General features: G+C 42.7%; 1 protein-coding gene across 7 annotated transcripts in view; it reads left to right on the top strand.

Annotated features, from left to right (window-relative positions):
• Positions 1 to 17,097, top strand: part of SULF1 (sulfatase 1) — a 102,962-nt gene that overhangs the window by 66,012 nt on the left and 19,853 nt on the right. For all 7 annotated transcript variants that reach the window (XM_081874071.1, XM_081874074.1, XM_081874072.1 and 4 more), the window contains 5 exons: positions 492 to 642; positions 2,051 to 2,226; positions 2,825 to 2,953; positions 3,218 to 3,274; positions 4,685 to 4,814. In XM_081874071.1, coding sequence (XP_081730197.1) covers positions 492 to 642; positions 2,051 to 2,226; positions 2,825 to 2,953; positions 3,218 to 3,274; positions 4,685 to 4,814 — 643 coding nt within the window. The remainder of the gene's footprint in view (positions 1 to 491; positions 643 to 2,050; positions 2,227 to 2,824; positions 2,954 to 3,217; positions 3,275 to 4,684; positions 4,815 to 17,097) is intronic.

Raw genomic sequence — 17,097 nt, 5'->3', positions numbered from 1 at the left:
GCACATTCAGTGCTATTCAGCATTGGACTACATTTTTTCTCTGCAGAAGGAAAAAAACAGGAACAATAGTCGCATAGATGTGAGGAGCACAATTACGTATGTTATAGGATATGACACCGTCTTCTAATCATGTTAAAGGAAAATGAAAATTTGTGTGATCTGGGTATTCTTTCCCAGACACTTGCTTATTGTGATGAAGGGCTTAAGGAAACATCTCAGAGTTAATGCATAGAATACTGGAGTTGTAACTGGGTCAGAACCCAGATCTGCAGTGTATACAGCTGGATTTGCTTAGCTGCTATTGCTTAATCTTACCTCTTGATTTATGAAAATGTATTTTATCACATTTTTTTTCAAAGATCCTGTTATGCTAAGCATGCAAATCATATCAAATCAGGCATCTTACGGGCAAAGGGTGCAGGTATTAACAAGAGAAATGAACTTTGGAAGCTTCTAAACTATCATCTCTCTCTCTCTCTCTCTTTTTTTAGAACTCCCAGTTACAACTATGCACCAAATATGGATAAGCATTGGATCATGCAATATACAGGTCCCATGCTTCCTATCCACATGGAATTCACAAATACCTTGCAGCGCAAACGACTTCAAACTTTGCTGTCAGTTGATGACTCCATGGAAAGGGTGAGCAAATGAAAATCCTGAAAACAATTTTTTAGCCATCCACTCTCTTTAATCCTGCTGCTGTCATGAGCCCCTTAGTAATATTGTGTTCATGGAAGGCAATCTTACTTGGCTACGAGTGATCGCCAAAGGAGAAAGAAGAAGAAGAAGTTAGCAGGATAATGAATCTCTGTCCCAGAATACAGTATTTCCCACATTGCTGTTAACCCCAAAGAGGCACTTCCCCCTCTTTCTTTCCCCGGATCATACTTCTCTGTTGAAAGGGGGAGGAACAAAGGGGGTGAGGAAGAGATAGGTCTTTCCTATCATAAAGGAGATGTCTGCCCAGAATTCTGCAGCTCTTTGTACGAGGGGAAATGGCATAGAATGATGTGGTATTATTTATAACACTAACAAGCAATTCTGAAGAAGCAACCGTATCCAGGAAATGTTTCAGCAGTTTGGCAGAGTTAGGCTGTGTTTTAATTTGTGTTCTGTAGGTTATTTTCTTAACTTGTCTATGACCTTTTCTCAAAAGGAGATTTACTTCTCTGGAATGGTGAGAAGGCGGCTTTGGATACAGATATTACTTGCCTTAGAGTTCCTTGGACAAATATCTGAATTGCACATCTATAACCATGCATGACTGCCATAAGAAGTCCTTTTCTATTGTTAAATGTGGCAAAAAGTAATTCCATTTTTCATAGGAAAAGACTGAATTGGATTTAGCAAATGGAGAGAATATAAAGATATATACCATGTGGTTGAGCTCATTCGTTTGGATCCAGAGGAGCTATATCTATTGGTAGATGCGTCCACAAATCCAACCCACTGGCTTGAATCTTCTGGAGCAATTCATTCTGCAGGCACCATTTCTGTGAAACGCTCACTATAATGTTGCTCTCTCTGTTTGATATAGCACATGGTAGGCTGGTAGAAGGTTCCCTGGCATCTTCATGGATAGGAATTCTCTAATGGAAGGTCTGGGAAAGATCTTCACTAGAGGCCTTGATGAGCTACCTCTCATCTAGAGTAGAGGATACTGGGTGTTCTTAGAAGGAATAATGGTCTAAGACATATCCATGTGGCTCCATAACCACACGAGAGGAAGACTTTTCAGTAGCAAATGATTTACAACTGCCTTTGTCCATCCTCTGCTATTGAGACAGATACAGTTACAACCAATAGTGGTCACTCACTGTACAGGATATTTGCAGTGGCCATATATTGTGTGAAACCCACAAGCTCTCTCAAAAACCCTAATAAACTACAATATGAAAAGTTGCTGACTTTGTGGTTTTGGTTCAACACCGAAATGCAACCGTATAAGATCGTTTGCATATATTCACTTGTATATGCCTGCTGTGTGTGTGAGATATATTTGACAACATTTTTTTCCATATTTACTTTTCTATTTATTCTGTTTCAGTTATATCACATGCTAGTGGAGACTGGAGAACTGGAGAATACCTACATTATTTACACTGCTGACCATGGTTACCATATTGGGCAGTTTGGACTGGTCAAAGGGAAGTCAATGCCATATGACTTTGACATCCGCGTCCCTTTCTTTATTCGTGGTCCAAGTGTAGAGCCGGGATCAGTGTACGTTCTCCTATGTCTGCAGCACAGCTGTTGTACCTAATGTAAAATATTTGTAAGCACATTTGATTGTCATTCTTAAGTGGCTGGTTTTTATTTCATCAAGATTATTGCAAAGCATTGGCTATGAAGATCAAACCTACCCCCTCCCCTTTACACATATATATAGAGGGGGGGGGAAGCACTTGCTAAAGGAATAATGGAGCTCCTTCATTGTTTTATTATAGCCCTGTGCAGTTCTTCTTTAGTGGCTTGCTGCTAAAGAGTTATTAGGGTCATGTGAAGATATATTGTACTCATGGTGGCGTAGCAGGCTACATAAATATAGATTTTGTGATGAGTCTACTGGCAAGAGAAGAATGTCTGCTTAATATCACTGCTTAACTTAGACTCATATTAAAAAATGTCTTGATACGGTATTAACATGTTCCTGCTAATTGCACAGTTCTGGAATGGGAACTTTTAGATTTCACTCCTATTATATACAGTTTGACATCAAAGTACTACACTGGAAGTAATTGCCATTCAAATTCTACAAGGATGTGAAAGGTTGCTTCCAACGTGCCTAATATAACTCTGACCTTTTCTTGTAATTTTGCAGAATATCTCAGTTAGTACTGAATATTGACCTTGCTCCAACAGTTTTGGATATTGCAGGACTTGACACGCCTCCCGATATGGATGGCAAATCTATTCTAAAACTGCTGGACCTTGAAAAAGCAGGAAACAGGTGAGTTAAAGCTCTTTCTTGAAGGCTGTCTGGTAGCGAATGCCTGAGTAAATCAATAAGCAGATAGAAAACGAACTGTGGTAAAACTAGTGGAGTTGGCCCCTGCTTTCCCAGCTTAAAACTATTTTAAAGAACACATTTCTAAAACTGTGGGAACATGTGGGCAGCTACTTGGTTTGGAGGGAAAATAAATAGTTCACCTTTAATTGCCTAGACAAACATAGTCATAGAGGCCAACAGTAAATATTATTATTTTGATTTCAGGTTTCGAACAAACAAGAAAACCAAAGTTTGGCGTGATACATTCCTAGTGGAAAGAGGGTAATTATTGGGGCTGAGAGAGTTCTGGGAAAATCTTCCTGGTGGGCAACTGCACTTTTTTTTAATGGGCAGCAAAGCAATAAATGCTACATGCAAATGCACAGATCTAACTTCCTTCTTTCTGGTAGCTTGGCCCATTTGCTTGCTCCCATTGACACTACAGTCTATGAAGCTCATTCCTTACCTCAAAGCAGCTTCATCCAGCAATTTTCCAGATCCCATTGTTTTTCTTTCCTTCAGCTTGTCTGTTAATTGCTGCTCTTAGCTGTTTGTCCAATGCCAAGAGGTCTTTGCAAGATCCATAGTCCTGCCTCTGACTCATGGTTTCATGTGTCGGATGTTGAGACTTGGCATTTTTGATGCCTGAGGTCAACCCCGAAATAATATGAAGCAGTAATAAATACAGTTATGTGTCTGAGCACATCCAGAGAACCTCCCTCTCACTGATGAGTTGCCTTAAGCAGCCTGCTCTTCTTGGAAATAGGGAGAGGAGCATCTGCAGAGTGTGTGTGTGCGCGCGCATGCGTGCGTGCGCACATGCATGCGTGCGCACATGCATGCATGTGCATTGTTCCTTTTTGGACATTAATACGTACATGGGAGCAATAAGCATGTGCACAGGTTGTGATTCACCGCTTCTGCGCATGCGCGTGATGTCATTTTGAGCATCTGCACATGCGTGAGCAGCGAAACCCGGAAGTAACCCGTTCCGTTACTTCCAGGTTGCCCCGGGACGCAACCTGAAAACGCTCAACCTGAAGCGTCTTTAACCCAAGGTATGACTGTATCTCCTATCTCCCGTGATGCAGAATCTTTCACAGAAAAAGGGCTTGTGTGCATGGCAGTGTGTGTAGGGACTCTGCTCAGGTGTTCTAATGAGCATGCATCATTTCAGAGGTGACATCTTCAGTGCTGCCCTCCCTACTGATATTATTTTGGGGTGTGTTATATCTGGAAAGGGCTTGCCCGGAGCTTCCACACATCTTCTTAATAGTAGAAGGTCTTATTAAAGGGGATAACTTTGGCTGAAACAGAGAAATCCCCAAAGATACAGATGAAAGCCATTTCCAGGTTTTTACCCTGGGCCTGATGAACATTTTTCATCTCAAGGCGCATACCTCACATAGTTCTCAAAGGTTATCGGACTACCATTCTCATCATCCCTGAACATTTCCCATGCTGGGTGGGGCTGGTAGGAGTCGCAGTACAACAATATCTGGGAAGGTACAACATTGGCTTTTTCTTGGCTTTTTGTTATTTGCTACTGCTACAGGGAAAGCTTGCCTTATTTATTTCACAACATTTTCTATATTGCTTGATTGTCAGGATACCTGTAAGCAATTTATTCATGTGTGCTACTTATAAATGCCTTAGAGTGCTGCTTCATTTCTTTCTTTTTTTATAAAAAAGTAAATTTCTGCGCAAGAAGGAAGAAGCGAGCAAAAATGCCCAGCAATCGAATCACTTGCCCAAATATGAGAGAGTAAAAGAGCTGTGTCAGCAAGCAAGATACCAAACAGCTTGTGAGCAGCCTGGTCAGGTAAGCAAGAGACTATCCCTTCGTTTTTCATTATGTCTCTACTGCGTGTGCCTTCTTGAGAGATTAGGTGAGCACACAATTTATTAATTTTTTGAAATTACTTTTATATCCTACCTCTCTCCCAAGGAGCTCAAGGCAGTGCACATATGGTTCTTCCTCTCCATACGAGCCAAATGAAACTTCCAGGTTCTGGCCTCTTAGACACTAGATCCTGGGAAGCAAATCATATTGAAAATATTGTAGTGTTGGAAGGGACTTCAAAGAGTTATCTAGTCCAATGCAGGAATCAGAGCTAAAGAACCCCAGACAGATGGCCACCCAACCTCTGTTTAAAAACCTCCAGTGAAGGAGAGTTCACCATCTTCCAAGGTAGTCCGTTCCTCTGCCAAACAGTTAAAACAAGTGGGAGAGGACTGGTGTCTTCATGTAGATCTGGCACCAGAAGTTGGTACCAATGGGCAGTTGCCAATGGCCTGAGCCCTCAGGAGGGCCTGTCAACAAACAGACTGCTACCTAACGCTTCCTGGGCCTGAGGCTTCTCTCAGTGCCAGACACTTGCTGGCTTTTGGCCTGGCTGGCATCCACCCAGAGCAACTCTACATCAGCTCCTCAGAGATGGTGGGAGGAATTCTTTTCAGTGGTAGGTGCCAGCAGTAGCACTGGCTGTCTAGATTGCTGCATTTGCTGCTGCTACACCTTTCTGCTACTGTTACCGCTGCTGAGGTGCTGATAGTGAAAAGACCCAAACTGTCACGTCCCAGCTGCTGCCACAGGGAGAAAGGAGGGGAAACTTGGGATGGTGTTAAGGGCACTGCCAGATGTAACACTGGTGTTGCCTTTAGGCTCAGCTTGTGAATATTTTGGAGATATCTGGTAAGTTGATGCTGGAAACAGGATGTTAGATGAGATGGGTTCCATTCCCTATAATCAACTGGACAAGGCCTCCTCTCGCCCAGCTCCAGGGGAGCCCATGGTATGTCATTGCTAAATACAGGAAGGCTATAGAAATCAAATGCATGCCAGTCCTTTTCAGTTTTATGTGAATTCCAAGCTATGGAAAGTATCACTGTGTGGTCTAAAGAGGAGGATTGCCTGAGTCCACCCTTAGAACAGCTAAAGGGGTTTTCTTAGATGTTTGGCATTAGCTTTGGAAAAAGCTAGCAATAGTTTTATGTCACTTTTGTTAACACATTTACTGTTTCTCAAAGCAGCTTTTATGTTAATGACAGATTTCATGTCTGTTTTGTTCCTTTGTCCCAGAAGTTGCTCAGAGACCCATGAGTTGTACAGTTTTGTAAGGATTGCTGCTTTTACTCGAGGAGCATTTAATAGTTCAAAGGAAGTTTAGGATGCCGTTTAATGCAGAGTCTCATTTGGCGCTCTCTCTGTGCTCCCAAAATAAATAAGTATTCATTCATATACTGGTAAAGGCCACCTTTATGGGTAGCAATAGAGTACAGTTGAAACACATCAGCAGGTAAAAGCTGGGTTGAAGTATCAAGTGGTTAGCCAGACAGACAGTCCCAAGAATCCACTAAAAGCATTTCATATTATGACACGGCGTATAAACATGACTTTGCTGACATTACTGATTTTTGAAGCAACCTTGTAGCATTTACAAAAGCAATTCTGGTGCACAGGAAACTTTAATTTAAGTAGGATCATCAAACAAAAGCCCAGACTCTAGGTTGTGTGTGTGTGTGTGTAAGTAAATGTAAGGGACAGTTTTGGGTACAAGGTTGCACATTCTTCCACTATCATTCACAGGACACATGAGATGGTAAGTTGTCTAGTCCATAGAATGAGAGGCAAGTTTAAGAGTGGGAAAAACCCTCTCATGCTTGCACATCATTTTGAGCCTTGGAGAATAACTGGGTTTCTCATAGGGATTGGGAAGAAATTTAGTCCAGAACACATTTAAAGGTGAAATTATCTAACTTGCACTGTGCAAAACAATATATGAACCGAAACACAGCCATACTTCAAAATTCACACTTCTCCAAATTTTGCAGTGTGGTTCTTCATCCAAGTTATGTGTACAAAAATAACATAAAGATGCATTCTGTTAGTTAAAATTGTTTTGCGAAACTGTGTCTCTTTAGGAGAAATTGCATACAGAAATCTGAATGGTAGGAGAAATTCACACAAAAATGGCAACACATTTTCAGCTTTTTAAAAAATTGCAAACTGATGTGAAAATGTGCAGAATTAAGATTGGGAAAATGAGGAAGTGAGAGAAACAGAATTTGACAGTCACCCATTTGCCCTTAATTGCCTCACCAAGGCTGAAATTGAGTTGAAAGAGTTGTGCGTATCCAAAATTGGTGTTGGCTTTGGGTTATCTTTAGTCCAGTATACATTAGACTTTATGTGCGTGCGAACTTGATTCTGTTGCTTGCTTAGAATCATAGAACTGTAGAGTTGAAACAGACCCTGTGGATCATTTAGTCCAGCTCCCTGCAATTCAGAAATATTCAGTTGGCTCATATGGGGATCAAACTGCTACCTTGGCACTATCAGCACCCTACTCTAACCAACTGAGCTTGCTTGCAAGTCACAAGGCATTTGCCAGACTGCAGTTATTCTGCTTCTTCTGCCCCTTTGTTCTGGGTATTTCAGACTCATTTTATGGCAGCTTTTAAAATTATTGCAACACTGATCTTCAGTGCAACTCAACCATGCACTATTATCAATAGGAGTGGCTTCAATCCTGCAGAATCAGTTTGGCATCTACCCCACCACCACCTTCCTCCATCGTTAGATTTTAATGTGTATTTAAGATTATATTTTTATGTGGTTATGTGCTGTTCTATGTATGCCTGTATATTGATAATAATATTGATGTCTTTCAGCATGAAACTACACATTCCTTATAAATGTTTTTGAAATTTTCAGTAATGTCTGCACTGATAAGTACAGTATGCTGGCAAGGATAGCCACAAGCTCTTATAGATATTAAAGAATATATACTCCATTAATGAGTTCAACAGTTTCTATTAAGAATTTCCTCCCTGTAAATGTGTTTTTCCCCCTCAATTGACTAGGAAATAGAAAATTTAATGGGGAAACTGGCATGTAAATGTTATGCCTTCCACCTTGTTCTCAGTTATTTTATGCTACCTTGTAAGTTGATGCATTCCAGTTACCTTTAATGTGACTTAATTAGCTAAAGGTAAACTCTTTCAACTATGCCATCTGGGCATTTGTCCAGCGTTCTGCAGGGGTCATTAGGGATATTTTGGGGACATTCAATGAAAATAAATTGCCTCCCACAGCAAGAACACACAAAACAAACTATTGTTAGGGAAATTATTTTTAAATGTAGCCCTTGAATCAAGGACATGTTTTACAGTGGTAGCATTTGCAGACCGTTTTTGCACACAATATACTTTATTTGAGCTAAATCCCTTCGTTGTAAATTGGTGATTAAGCTAGAAGCTGGTTTTCTTCTTTTCTTTATTGTTTGTTACATTTCATCTTTCTATTATGTGCTATAATTCTGAAAAGAACACCTAAGTCTGTGATGCTAAACTTGAGCCTTACGCCTCCTTTTGCAGTTAAATCTTTGTATTTTTTTATTTTTACTAGACTGAATTAAGATTTGATTTGCCTATTATTATTATTATTATTATTATTATTATTATTATTAGAGGATGGATGGCAGCTAACAGATTGAGGTTGAATCCTGACAAGACAGAAGTACTGTTTTGGGGGGACAGGAGGCGGGCAGGTGTGGAGGACTCCCTGGTCCTCAATGGGGTAACTGTGCCCCTGAAGGACCAGGTGCACAGCCTGGGAGTCATTTTGGACTCACAGCTGTCCATGGAGGCGCAGGTCAGTTCTGTGTCCAGGGCAGCTGTTTACCAGCTCCATCTGGTACGCAGGCTGAGACCCTACCTGCCCGCAGACTGTCTCGCCAGAGTAGTGCATGCTCTAGTTATCTTTCGCTTGGACTACTGCAATGCGCTCTATGTGGGGCTACCTTTGAAGGTGACCCGGAAACTACAACTAATCCAGAATGCGGCAGCTAGACTGGTGACTGGGAGTGGCCGCCGAGACCATATAACACTGGTCTTGAAAGACTTACACTGGCTCCCAGTACGTTTCTGAGCACAATTCAAAGTATTGGTGCTGACCTTTAAAGCCCTAAATGGCCTCGGTCCCGTATACCTGAAGGAGTGTCTCCACTCCCATCGTTCTGCCTGGACACTGAGGTCCAGCGCCGAGGGCCTTCTGGTGGTTCCCTCACTATGAGAAGCCAAGTTACAGGGAATCAGGCAGAGGGCCTTCTCAGTAGTGGCACCTGCCCTGTGGAACACCCTCCCACCAGATGTCAAAGAGAAAAACAACTACCAGATTTTTAGAAGACATCTGAAGGCAGCCCTGTTTAGGGAAGCTTTTAATGTTTAATAGGTTATTGTATTTTAGTGTTTTGTTGGAAGCCGCCCAGAGTGGCTGGAGAAACCCAGCCAGATGCGCGGGGTATAAATTTTTATTATTATTATTACTATTATTACTGTTGTTATTGTTGTTGTTGTTGTTGTTGTTGTTGTTGTTAAGCCAGCTTCATAGGTGGCTGCTTTAAATGTAGCCATATAGGTGCAGGATCCATTTGGCGACCTGGTTGAGTGCTGCAAGCATCTTTCCACACAGTTCTTGTTTTAAACTCCCCCTTATCAAGGCAGCTCGCAACAATAATTAAAAACCCAATGAAAGAATATTGTTGCTTAAAACAGCAACAGCCAGCTATATAAAGCAATAAGACCTCATTCAAGAATGTTTAGAAAAAGTAGGTTTCATACCCAAGCTTGAAGAAAGCTTGTTACACTTCTGTTCCACCCCCCACCCCTGATCTGTATGCGGAATCTCCTTTGTACTGGGTACCTTAGTACTAAGCTGTCATTAATCAAGATCAATATGAATAGTAGCTCTCATTTCCTTTCACACACACACACACCATTCACTCAAAAATTGGATAAAAGCTTATAACAGCTGTGAGGAACATTTCACCCTCCAGATGTTGCTGAACTACAACTCCCATCTTTCCTGGCCATTGGCCATGCTTGCTGGGGCTGATGGGAGTTGTTGTTGAGCAGCATCCAGAAGGTCAAAGGAACCTGGCTTATAAGATTCCTTCAAATGTAAAATACATACAGTGGTACCTCGGGTTACAGACGCTTCAGGTTACAGACTCCGCTAACCCAGAAATAGTACCTTGGGTTAAGAACTTTGCTTCAGGATCAGAACAGAAATCGCGCCGAGGCGGTGTGAAGTGGTGTCTCAGGTTAAGAACAGTTTCAGGTTAAGAACGGACCTCCAGAATGAATTAAGTACGTAACCAGAGGTACCACTGTATATTCCTACCAATTTCATAGAAACACCTGTCTGAACACGCAGGTTTTTACCTGGCTTAAAAATGCATATGATGTGTGTGTGGGGGGGGACATTCCATATCTGGCGCCCCAAGTTAGAGAAAGCAGGATCAGAGCTTTTCCTCCAATTCTCTGAGCTATTGCGGCACTAAAACTTAGTTTTTCAAGACTTAGGGTGCAACAAAGCCAACGCTTTGCAAACTTAAATTTCCACTGAAATCCAATGAATGAGTTCTTCACTCTGGATTTTTTATGCCTTGGTGATCAACCTTTCCAACATTCTTAAAGCCTAAATTGTCAGCTGCCAGAGTTTCCATAACCTCTAAGCATGCCTACTGTTGAGGCATCTTTTGTAGACTCTGTAATTAATTTCCTCATTACATGAAAGGCTTTAATGGCTGTCTAAAGCTGTCACAGCATATTAAGTAAACAGTGCTCATTTTAAATACTTAAGTGGGGCATTTATTGCACTTTAACAATGTTGAATGTAAATCTTTATTAATACACTTATAAAAGCAATAAGTGGAGGGCGCCATAATCTGCCTCTTGGGATTTATTGAAAAGTCTTTCCAGAATGGTGTGTATCGCTGCCAGTTTTCTTGGCAGTTCCTTGAAAAGACTGTCCAGATTCCTTTCAGGTGACTAGATTTGTGGGAATAACTTTTCAGGCATGAATGGAGGAGGCGGCAAATGGAAGTAAGGACCTGGGACAGGGACTTTTTAATTTTTGCTCCAGGAACTTCAAGTTGGGGACTTCTATCTGCCCATGGAAGGGACTTTCCACAGTGATAGCAGTAAGGCATAGCAGGAACTGAGGCTCTTGACTTAAGTTCCTTCCTAGAGGATTGTGAGGAACTAGATAGGTTTGCAGAAGGAAAAGGAAAGACTGAAATGTTGGCTCCACTGTTAAGAATACATTGAGGATGAAACTGTACCCAGCATCAAGTCTTGTTTCCAAAGGCTGCTGTTCTAATCACTTCAGTTGTGGAGTCATCTCGGATCAAAGGCTTTGATGTTCCCTGATGACAAGCTGCTTTGGTTTCACTGGCTGAGTCATGTATATGCTGCTATAGCTCTAGTGGCACAAATCTTGGGTTGTATCATGGTTGCAAAAATTGGTCTACTTGACCAGGATGCTAAGAGGGTTTTTTGTCAGGACTGCAGGGGAGAAAAGGTGTTAACTTGTGCTACAGTCCTAATAATTATCTGACACACCCAGCTGATGCTGTTTGTATTTTTTTAAAAGAACAAAACACTAGAATAATCCATGCTAAATTAGCAAAACAATCAAAGTAAGAGAAAAGATGTTAGCCTGCAAAAAATAATAACCTGAGATTGCAGTTGTTTAACTTGTGCTACAGTCCTAATAATTATCTGACACACCCAGCTGATGCTGTTTGTATTTTTTTAAAAGAACAAAACACTAGAATAATCCATGCTAAATTAGCAAAACAATCAAAGTAAGAGAAAAGATGTTAGCCTGCAAAAAATAATAACCTGAGATTGCAGTTGTTTACCCTAGATGCAGTCCAACAAGTGCTAGGGTAATGTGTGTGCATCCCCATAAGAATAAACTGCAGTCATGCAAATCTGCCTGACTAGAGCTAGTCTCCTATTCCGTTTCTTGAACTGCTGATCAGCATGCCACCTTCAAATATCTGAAAGCTTGATACATAGAAGATGGAGCAAGCTTCTTTTCTGCTCCCCCAGAGGTAAGACCTGGGCCAAAACAAACAAGATGAATTTTAACAGGGAGAAATGTAAAGTATTGCACTTGGGCAAAAAAAAAATGAGAGGCACAAATACAAGATGGGTGACACCTGGCTTGAGAGCAGTACATGTGAAAAGGATCTAGGAGTCTTGGTTGACCACAAACTTGACATGAACCAACAGTGTGACGCGGCAGCTAAAAAAGCCAATGCAATTCTGGGCTGCATCAATAGGAGTATAGCATCTAGATCAAGGGAAGTAATAGTGCCACTGTATTCTGCTCTGGTCAGACCTCACCTGGAGTACTGTGTCCAGTTCTGGGCACCACAGTTCAAGAAGGACACTGACAAACTGGAACGTGTCCAGAGGAGGGCAACCAAAATGGTCAAAGGCCTGGAAACGATGCCTTATGAGGAACGGCTAAGGGAGCTGGGCATGTTTAGCCTGGAGAAGAGGAGGTTAAGGGGTGATATGATAGCCATGTTCAAATATATAAAAGGATGTCACGTAGAGGAGGGAGAAAGGTTGTTTTCTGCTGCTCCAGAGAAGCGGACACGGAGCAATGGATCCAAACTACAAGAAAGAAGGGAGTTGGATGAAATGACTTTTGGGGTCCCTCCCAACAGTTCAGTTCTGTGATTAAATGCAAAGACACATCTAGCATCATGTCTAGTTTGGTCCTTAGAATTTTGTATGTATATAGATGGCAGAATATAGAAAAATAAGTATTGTTTGTGTGTTCCCTATACTAGCAGTTTGAAATATGTTGTATTGTAAATTCTCTCTTCCTGTTAGTAAACATAATTATCTGTGTAATGAGGAGTTTACAAAAGATACCTTTTGTATATCTCAGAAGAAGTATGAACTTGCTTAAGGCCACAATAGGAAATAATTACTTGTAATTATTTGAACATTATATTTGATGGGTACTTTGTACTGTAACCTTTAGAAAACCAGCAATGTGTATGTGTTTGCCCTTTTACTTAATTCCCAAGACTATGTCAAATCTGTAAGAGGGGCTACTTTTGGATTTGCCAGAGTTTTCCGTTCAGCTCATCTCAACACTTATTAAGCAGGATTGAGCTGTTACTGTACTGTGATTCATAATCGATACTGGAAAATCCTCCAAGGAGCTTAAATTATATTCAGTCTCTATCAGCAGATAGCTTGCATGGCAGACAACATATATTAAATACTTTTGCCTGGTGTTGGGCCATGGAGAGACTTCGGAGATTTCCTCAGTACCAATCATCCCTTTGCCTAGCCAATCCCTGTCTGAGCTGATGGAAGCGGTCTCAGACTTGGAAACAGCTCAGAGCGTTGTAGTCACCACGACAACCATTGGGCTATCTTAATATGCAACAGGCCCAAGACGCGTCAAGGCAGATTTGGTATTCTGTAACTAATAGGCAGTAGGTGCCCCTGTGCCATTAACTACAATGAACCTGTGGGTGAGGCATATATTAATTATTATCATGGACTGGTGGTGGTGGTGGTGGTGGTGGTGGTGGTGGTTGTTTATTAGATTCATAAAACCTCAGCGCCTAGGACTTGCTGATTGTATGGTCGGCGGTTCGAATCCCTGTGGCGGGGTGAGCTCCCGTCGTTCGGTCCCAGCTCCTGCCCACCTAGCAGTTCGAATGCACTCTTAAGTGCAAGTAGATAAGTAGGTACCGCTTTATAGCGGGAAGGTAAACGGCGTTTCCGTGTGCTGCGCTGGTGCTGGCTCGCCAGAGCAGCTTCGTCACGCTGGCCACGTGACCCGGAAGTGTCTCTGGACAGCACTGGCCCCTGGCCTCTTAAGTGAGATGGGTGCACAACCCTAGAGTCAGACACGACTGGCCCGTATGGGCAGGCAGGGGTACCTTTACCTTTTACCACCCTTCATCATAAGATCTCAGGGCAGTTCACAGAGTAAAATAGAGGATAGAAACATGAAAATAAGTAAAACAAAACAGCAAAACAACAACTCCCCTTTCCACAGACACATTTAAAAGGCAGCAGAATATAAAGCAGCCCAAGGCCTGGTTGAAGAGTAACATTTTTGCCAGGCCCCAGAAATATATAATGAAGGTGCCAGGCGAATCTCCCTGGGGAAAGCATCTCACAAAATGGGGAGCCACTACAGAGAAGGCCCATTCTCATGTTATCACCCTCCAGGCCTCACATGGAGGAGGCACACAAAGAAGTGCCTCAGATGATGAACGCAGTGTCCAGGTTTATATGGGGAGAGGCAGTCCTTCAGGTATTGTGGTCCTGAGCCATTTAAGGCTTTATAGGTCAAAACCACGCGGGTGGCGCTGTAGGTTAAACCACAGAGCCTAGGACTTGCCAATCAGAAAGTTGGTGGTTCGAATCCCCGCAACAGGGTGAGCTCCCGTTGCTCGGTCCCTGCTCCTGCCAACCTAGCAGTTCAAAAGCACATCAAAGTGCAAGTTGATAAATAGGTACCGCTCCGGGGGGAAGGTAAACGGCATTTCAGTGCACTGCTCTGGTTCGCCAGAAGCGGCTTAGTCCTGCTGGCCGCATGGCCGTATGCCAGCTCCCTCAGCCAATAAAGCGAGATGAGCGCCACAACCCCAGAGTCAGCCACAACTCGACCTAATGGTCAGGGGTCCCTTTACCTTTAGGTCAAAACCAACACTTTGAATTGGGCCCGGAAACTAATTGGCAGCCAGTGCAGTCAGGCTAGGATCACTGTCTGATGGATGTGGACATTACTGTGGCAGAGGATGAATTATTTTTACACCAGTAAGTGCAACCACAAAATGCTGAACAGAAGAGGGGACTTGTATAAATATCAAGGAATTAAATTGTGGCCAAAGATCCGCAGCACCCCTTTGGGTAACAGGAGAGAAATCAGTCGCAATTTTCTCAGGTGAAATTTGTCTCCCTGGGTCAGGTGTGGGGAACCTGTGGCCCTCCATATGTTGTTAACTTACAATTCCCATCAGTTCCAGCAAGCCCATGGCCAGTGGCAGAGATTATTGGAATTGTAGTTCAGAAACATCTGATGGGCCAAAGGTTCCCTAGGTGGACATCATTACATTTTCCTTCCAAAACATTCCAAGCATTTTTCCTTCTTCAGGACTGTGTTTTGAAGCTTAGGGCATAACGGATGTTAAACAAGTGGGAGGGTTTTTCATAATCCTGAAAGTTATGACTGGGTCGAAGAAATGAGGATGGTCAAGGATTTGTCTCAGCTGGCTGCCAGTGGGCAACAGGTGAGTAGCTAGCCGTGTCTGTGAAAAAGAGCCATCAGGGTTAGTGATCAAAGAACGCACAGCAGTAAAGGCTGGAAGCGAAGCTGATCTGTATAATCACCTAAAGGAGAAGTGCATAGCAACAAGGGCAGGAAGCACTGGTGACTGATGCAGCTATCGTTTTGGGAAGCTTCCTAACTTGAGAAAAAATGGTGGCTCAAAGAGACATGGTTAGGCATTGCTCTCTGATACAACCCCCTCCCTGTCCCATCAATGTTGATAAAGTGTGGCACCCTGCGCTCAGCCACACAGTTCCTTGTTTTTAACCAGGTCTCATTAGTGCTTATTAGTGATGGAATCTTTTGCCTTGAGTCTTCGGTAAACCATATCATCCCTTGCTTTTAGTAATTTTCCATTTCTGGTTATATCCATTTAGGCTGCAGTCCTATACTCACTTATTTGGGAGTTTACCCTGTTGGATGCAGCGGGACATAACGTCTGAGTAGACATGGAAAGCACTTCATGGTTTAATCTGTTTCGGCATCTAGCACGCCCATGTTTAAGTGAAACCCTCTGCAGTTGGCTGGGCGACATAGATAGGTCAGTTGTAAACATAGGAAACTGTCTGTTGTAGTTTGCTGATCTCTGTAGATCGAGCCTATGCTTGTCCAGAAGTAGCTGATCCAACAGATTGCATGCTAGGACTCTTCTTGTCTTCCTCCGTCACCACCCCTGGTCTGTATGCGATGTGTGTGTGGCTTTGCTCCAGCTGCATATGGGATCAAACGGACGACCCTGATATTGCAGGTCACCTGAATGGGCTTTTAACTTCCATTAGGAGCAATTAGCAGCTGTTCTTGATATTCTGTGATCTAGCAAGGAAAGCTGGACTTCAGCAGACATGGAAGTGCTCCAGATCTATTTCCACTCACAAACCATTGTTTTCAGTGCATGAAAAATGCTGTTTTATGCAACAGCAGATCAAGCCTAACTACTACTTTGTGGCTTTTTGGAAAACTTCCTTCTCAAGGACTGCCTTATCTCTCTTCATTAGCCCATTGAGAAACTTGCAGTTTGTGGTAGATTAGCTGGGATGTTTTAAAGCCTGCACATTCATAAAAATTAAAAGCAGTAATAATTTCAGAGCGTGAGCCCAAAGCTCAGATTATCTAAGGGCTTCAGTCATATGCAACTTCCATTTAACCTGTCCACATAGTGCAGTAAGTAATAGGCAAAGAGAGAACATATAAGTGCAGAAAAGAAGGGGCTTGTGCCTGCTCTTGAGGAGCTGTGCAGACTCTGACTAGAGGAGAAGTTGCAAGGATGTGCTGTGATTGGTTGCACAGTGCATGGGGTTGCAGAGAGAAATTATAGTGCAACTTCTTGTTGCCCTGCACCAGTGTGTTCCTGAAAGGGAGTCCTCTGAAGGTTTCTTGGCTGTGTTAATTGAGGCTGGTCAGTGAGTGAAAATACGAGTTGAGTGTAATGGGAGACACTGGATGGAGCAGTTCAGACACAGCTGGCATGGTGGGTGGTGGGATATGGAGCCACCATCCTAATGGTGGGATCAGTTAACTGGGGTGGTGTGGGGTAGGGCAGCAGTGAGGTTGAGGCTACAGGGGCATACCAGTGACCATCACTGGCCCCCATTATTCCCCATCACCACACCATCCAAGTGAGAAGCAGAGGCTGCTTTTTTTGCCCAGCTACTCCTAGTATAGTTGATCTGTATGGTTTATATATTTCCCATTGCTGCAATGGTGTAATTCAGGGGTCAGCCAACTTTTTCAGCAGGGGGGCGGTCCACTGTCCCTCAGACCTTGTAGGGGGCTGGACTATATTTCTTTGGGGCGGGGAGAACGAATTCCTATGCCCCACAAATAACCCAGAGATGCATTTTAAATAAAAGGGCATATTCTACTCATGTAAAAACACGCTGATTCTTGGACTGTCTGCAGGCCGGATTTAGAAGGTGATTGGGCCAGATCCGGCCCCCGG

The sequence above is a fragment of the Podarcis erhardii genome (genome assembly GCF_964252035.2).
Source record: "Podarcis erhardii genome assembly, chromosome: 8".
Lineage (NCBI taxonomy): Eukaryota > Metazoa > Chordata > Lepidosauria > Squamata > Lacertidae > Podarcis > Podarcis erhardii.
This window is presented reverse-complemented; position numbering and strand designations above follow the sequence as displayed.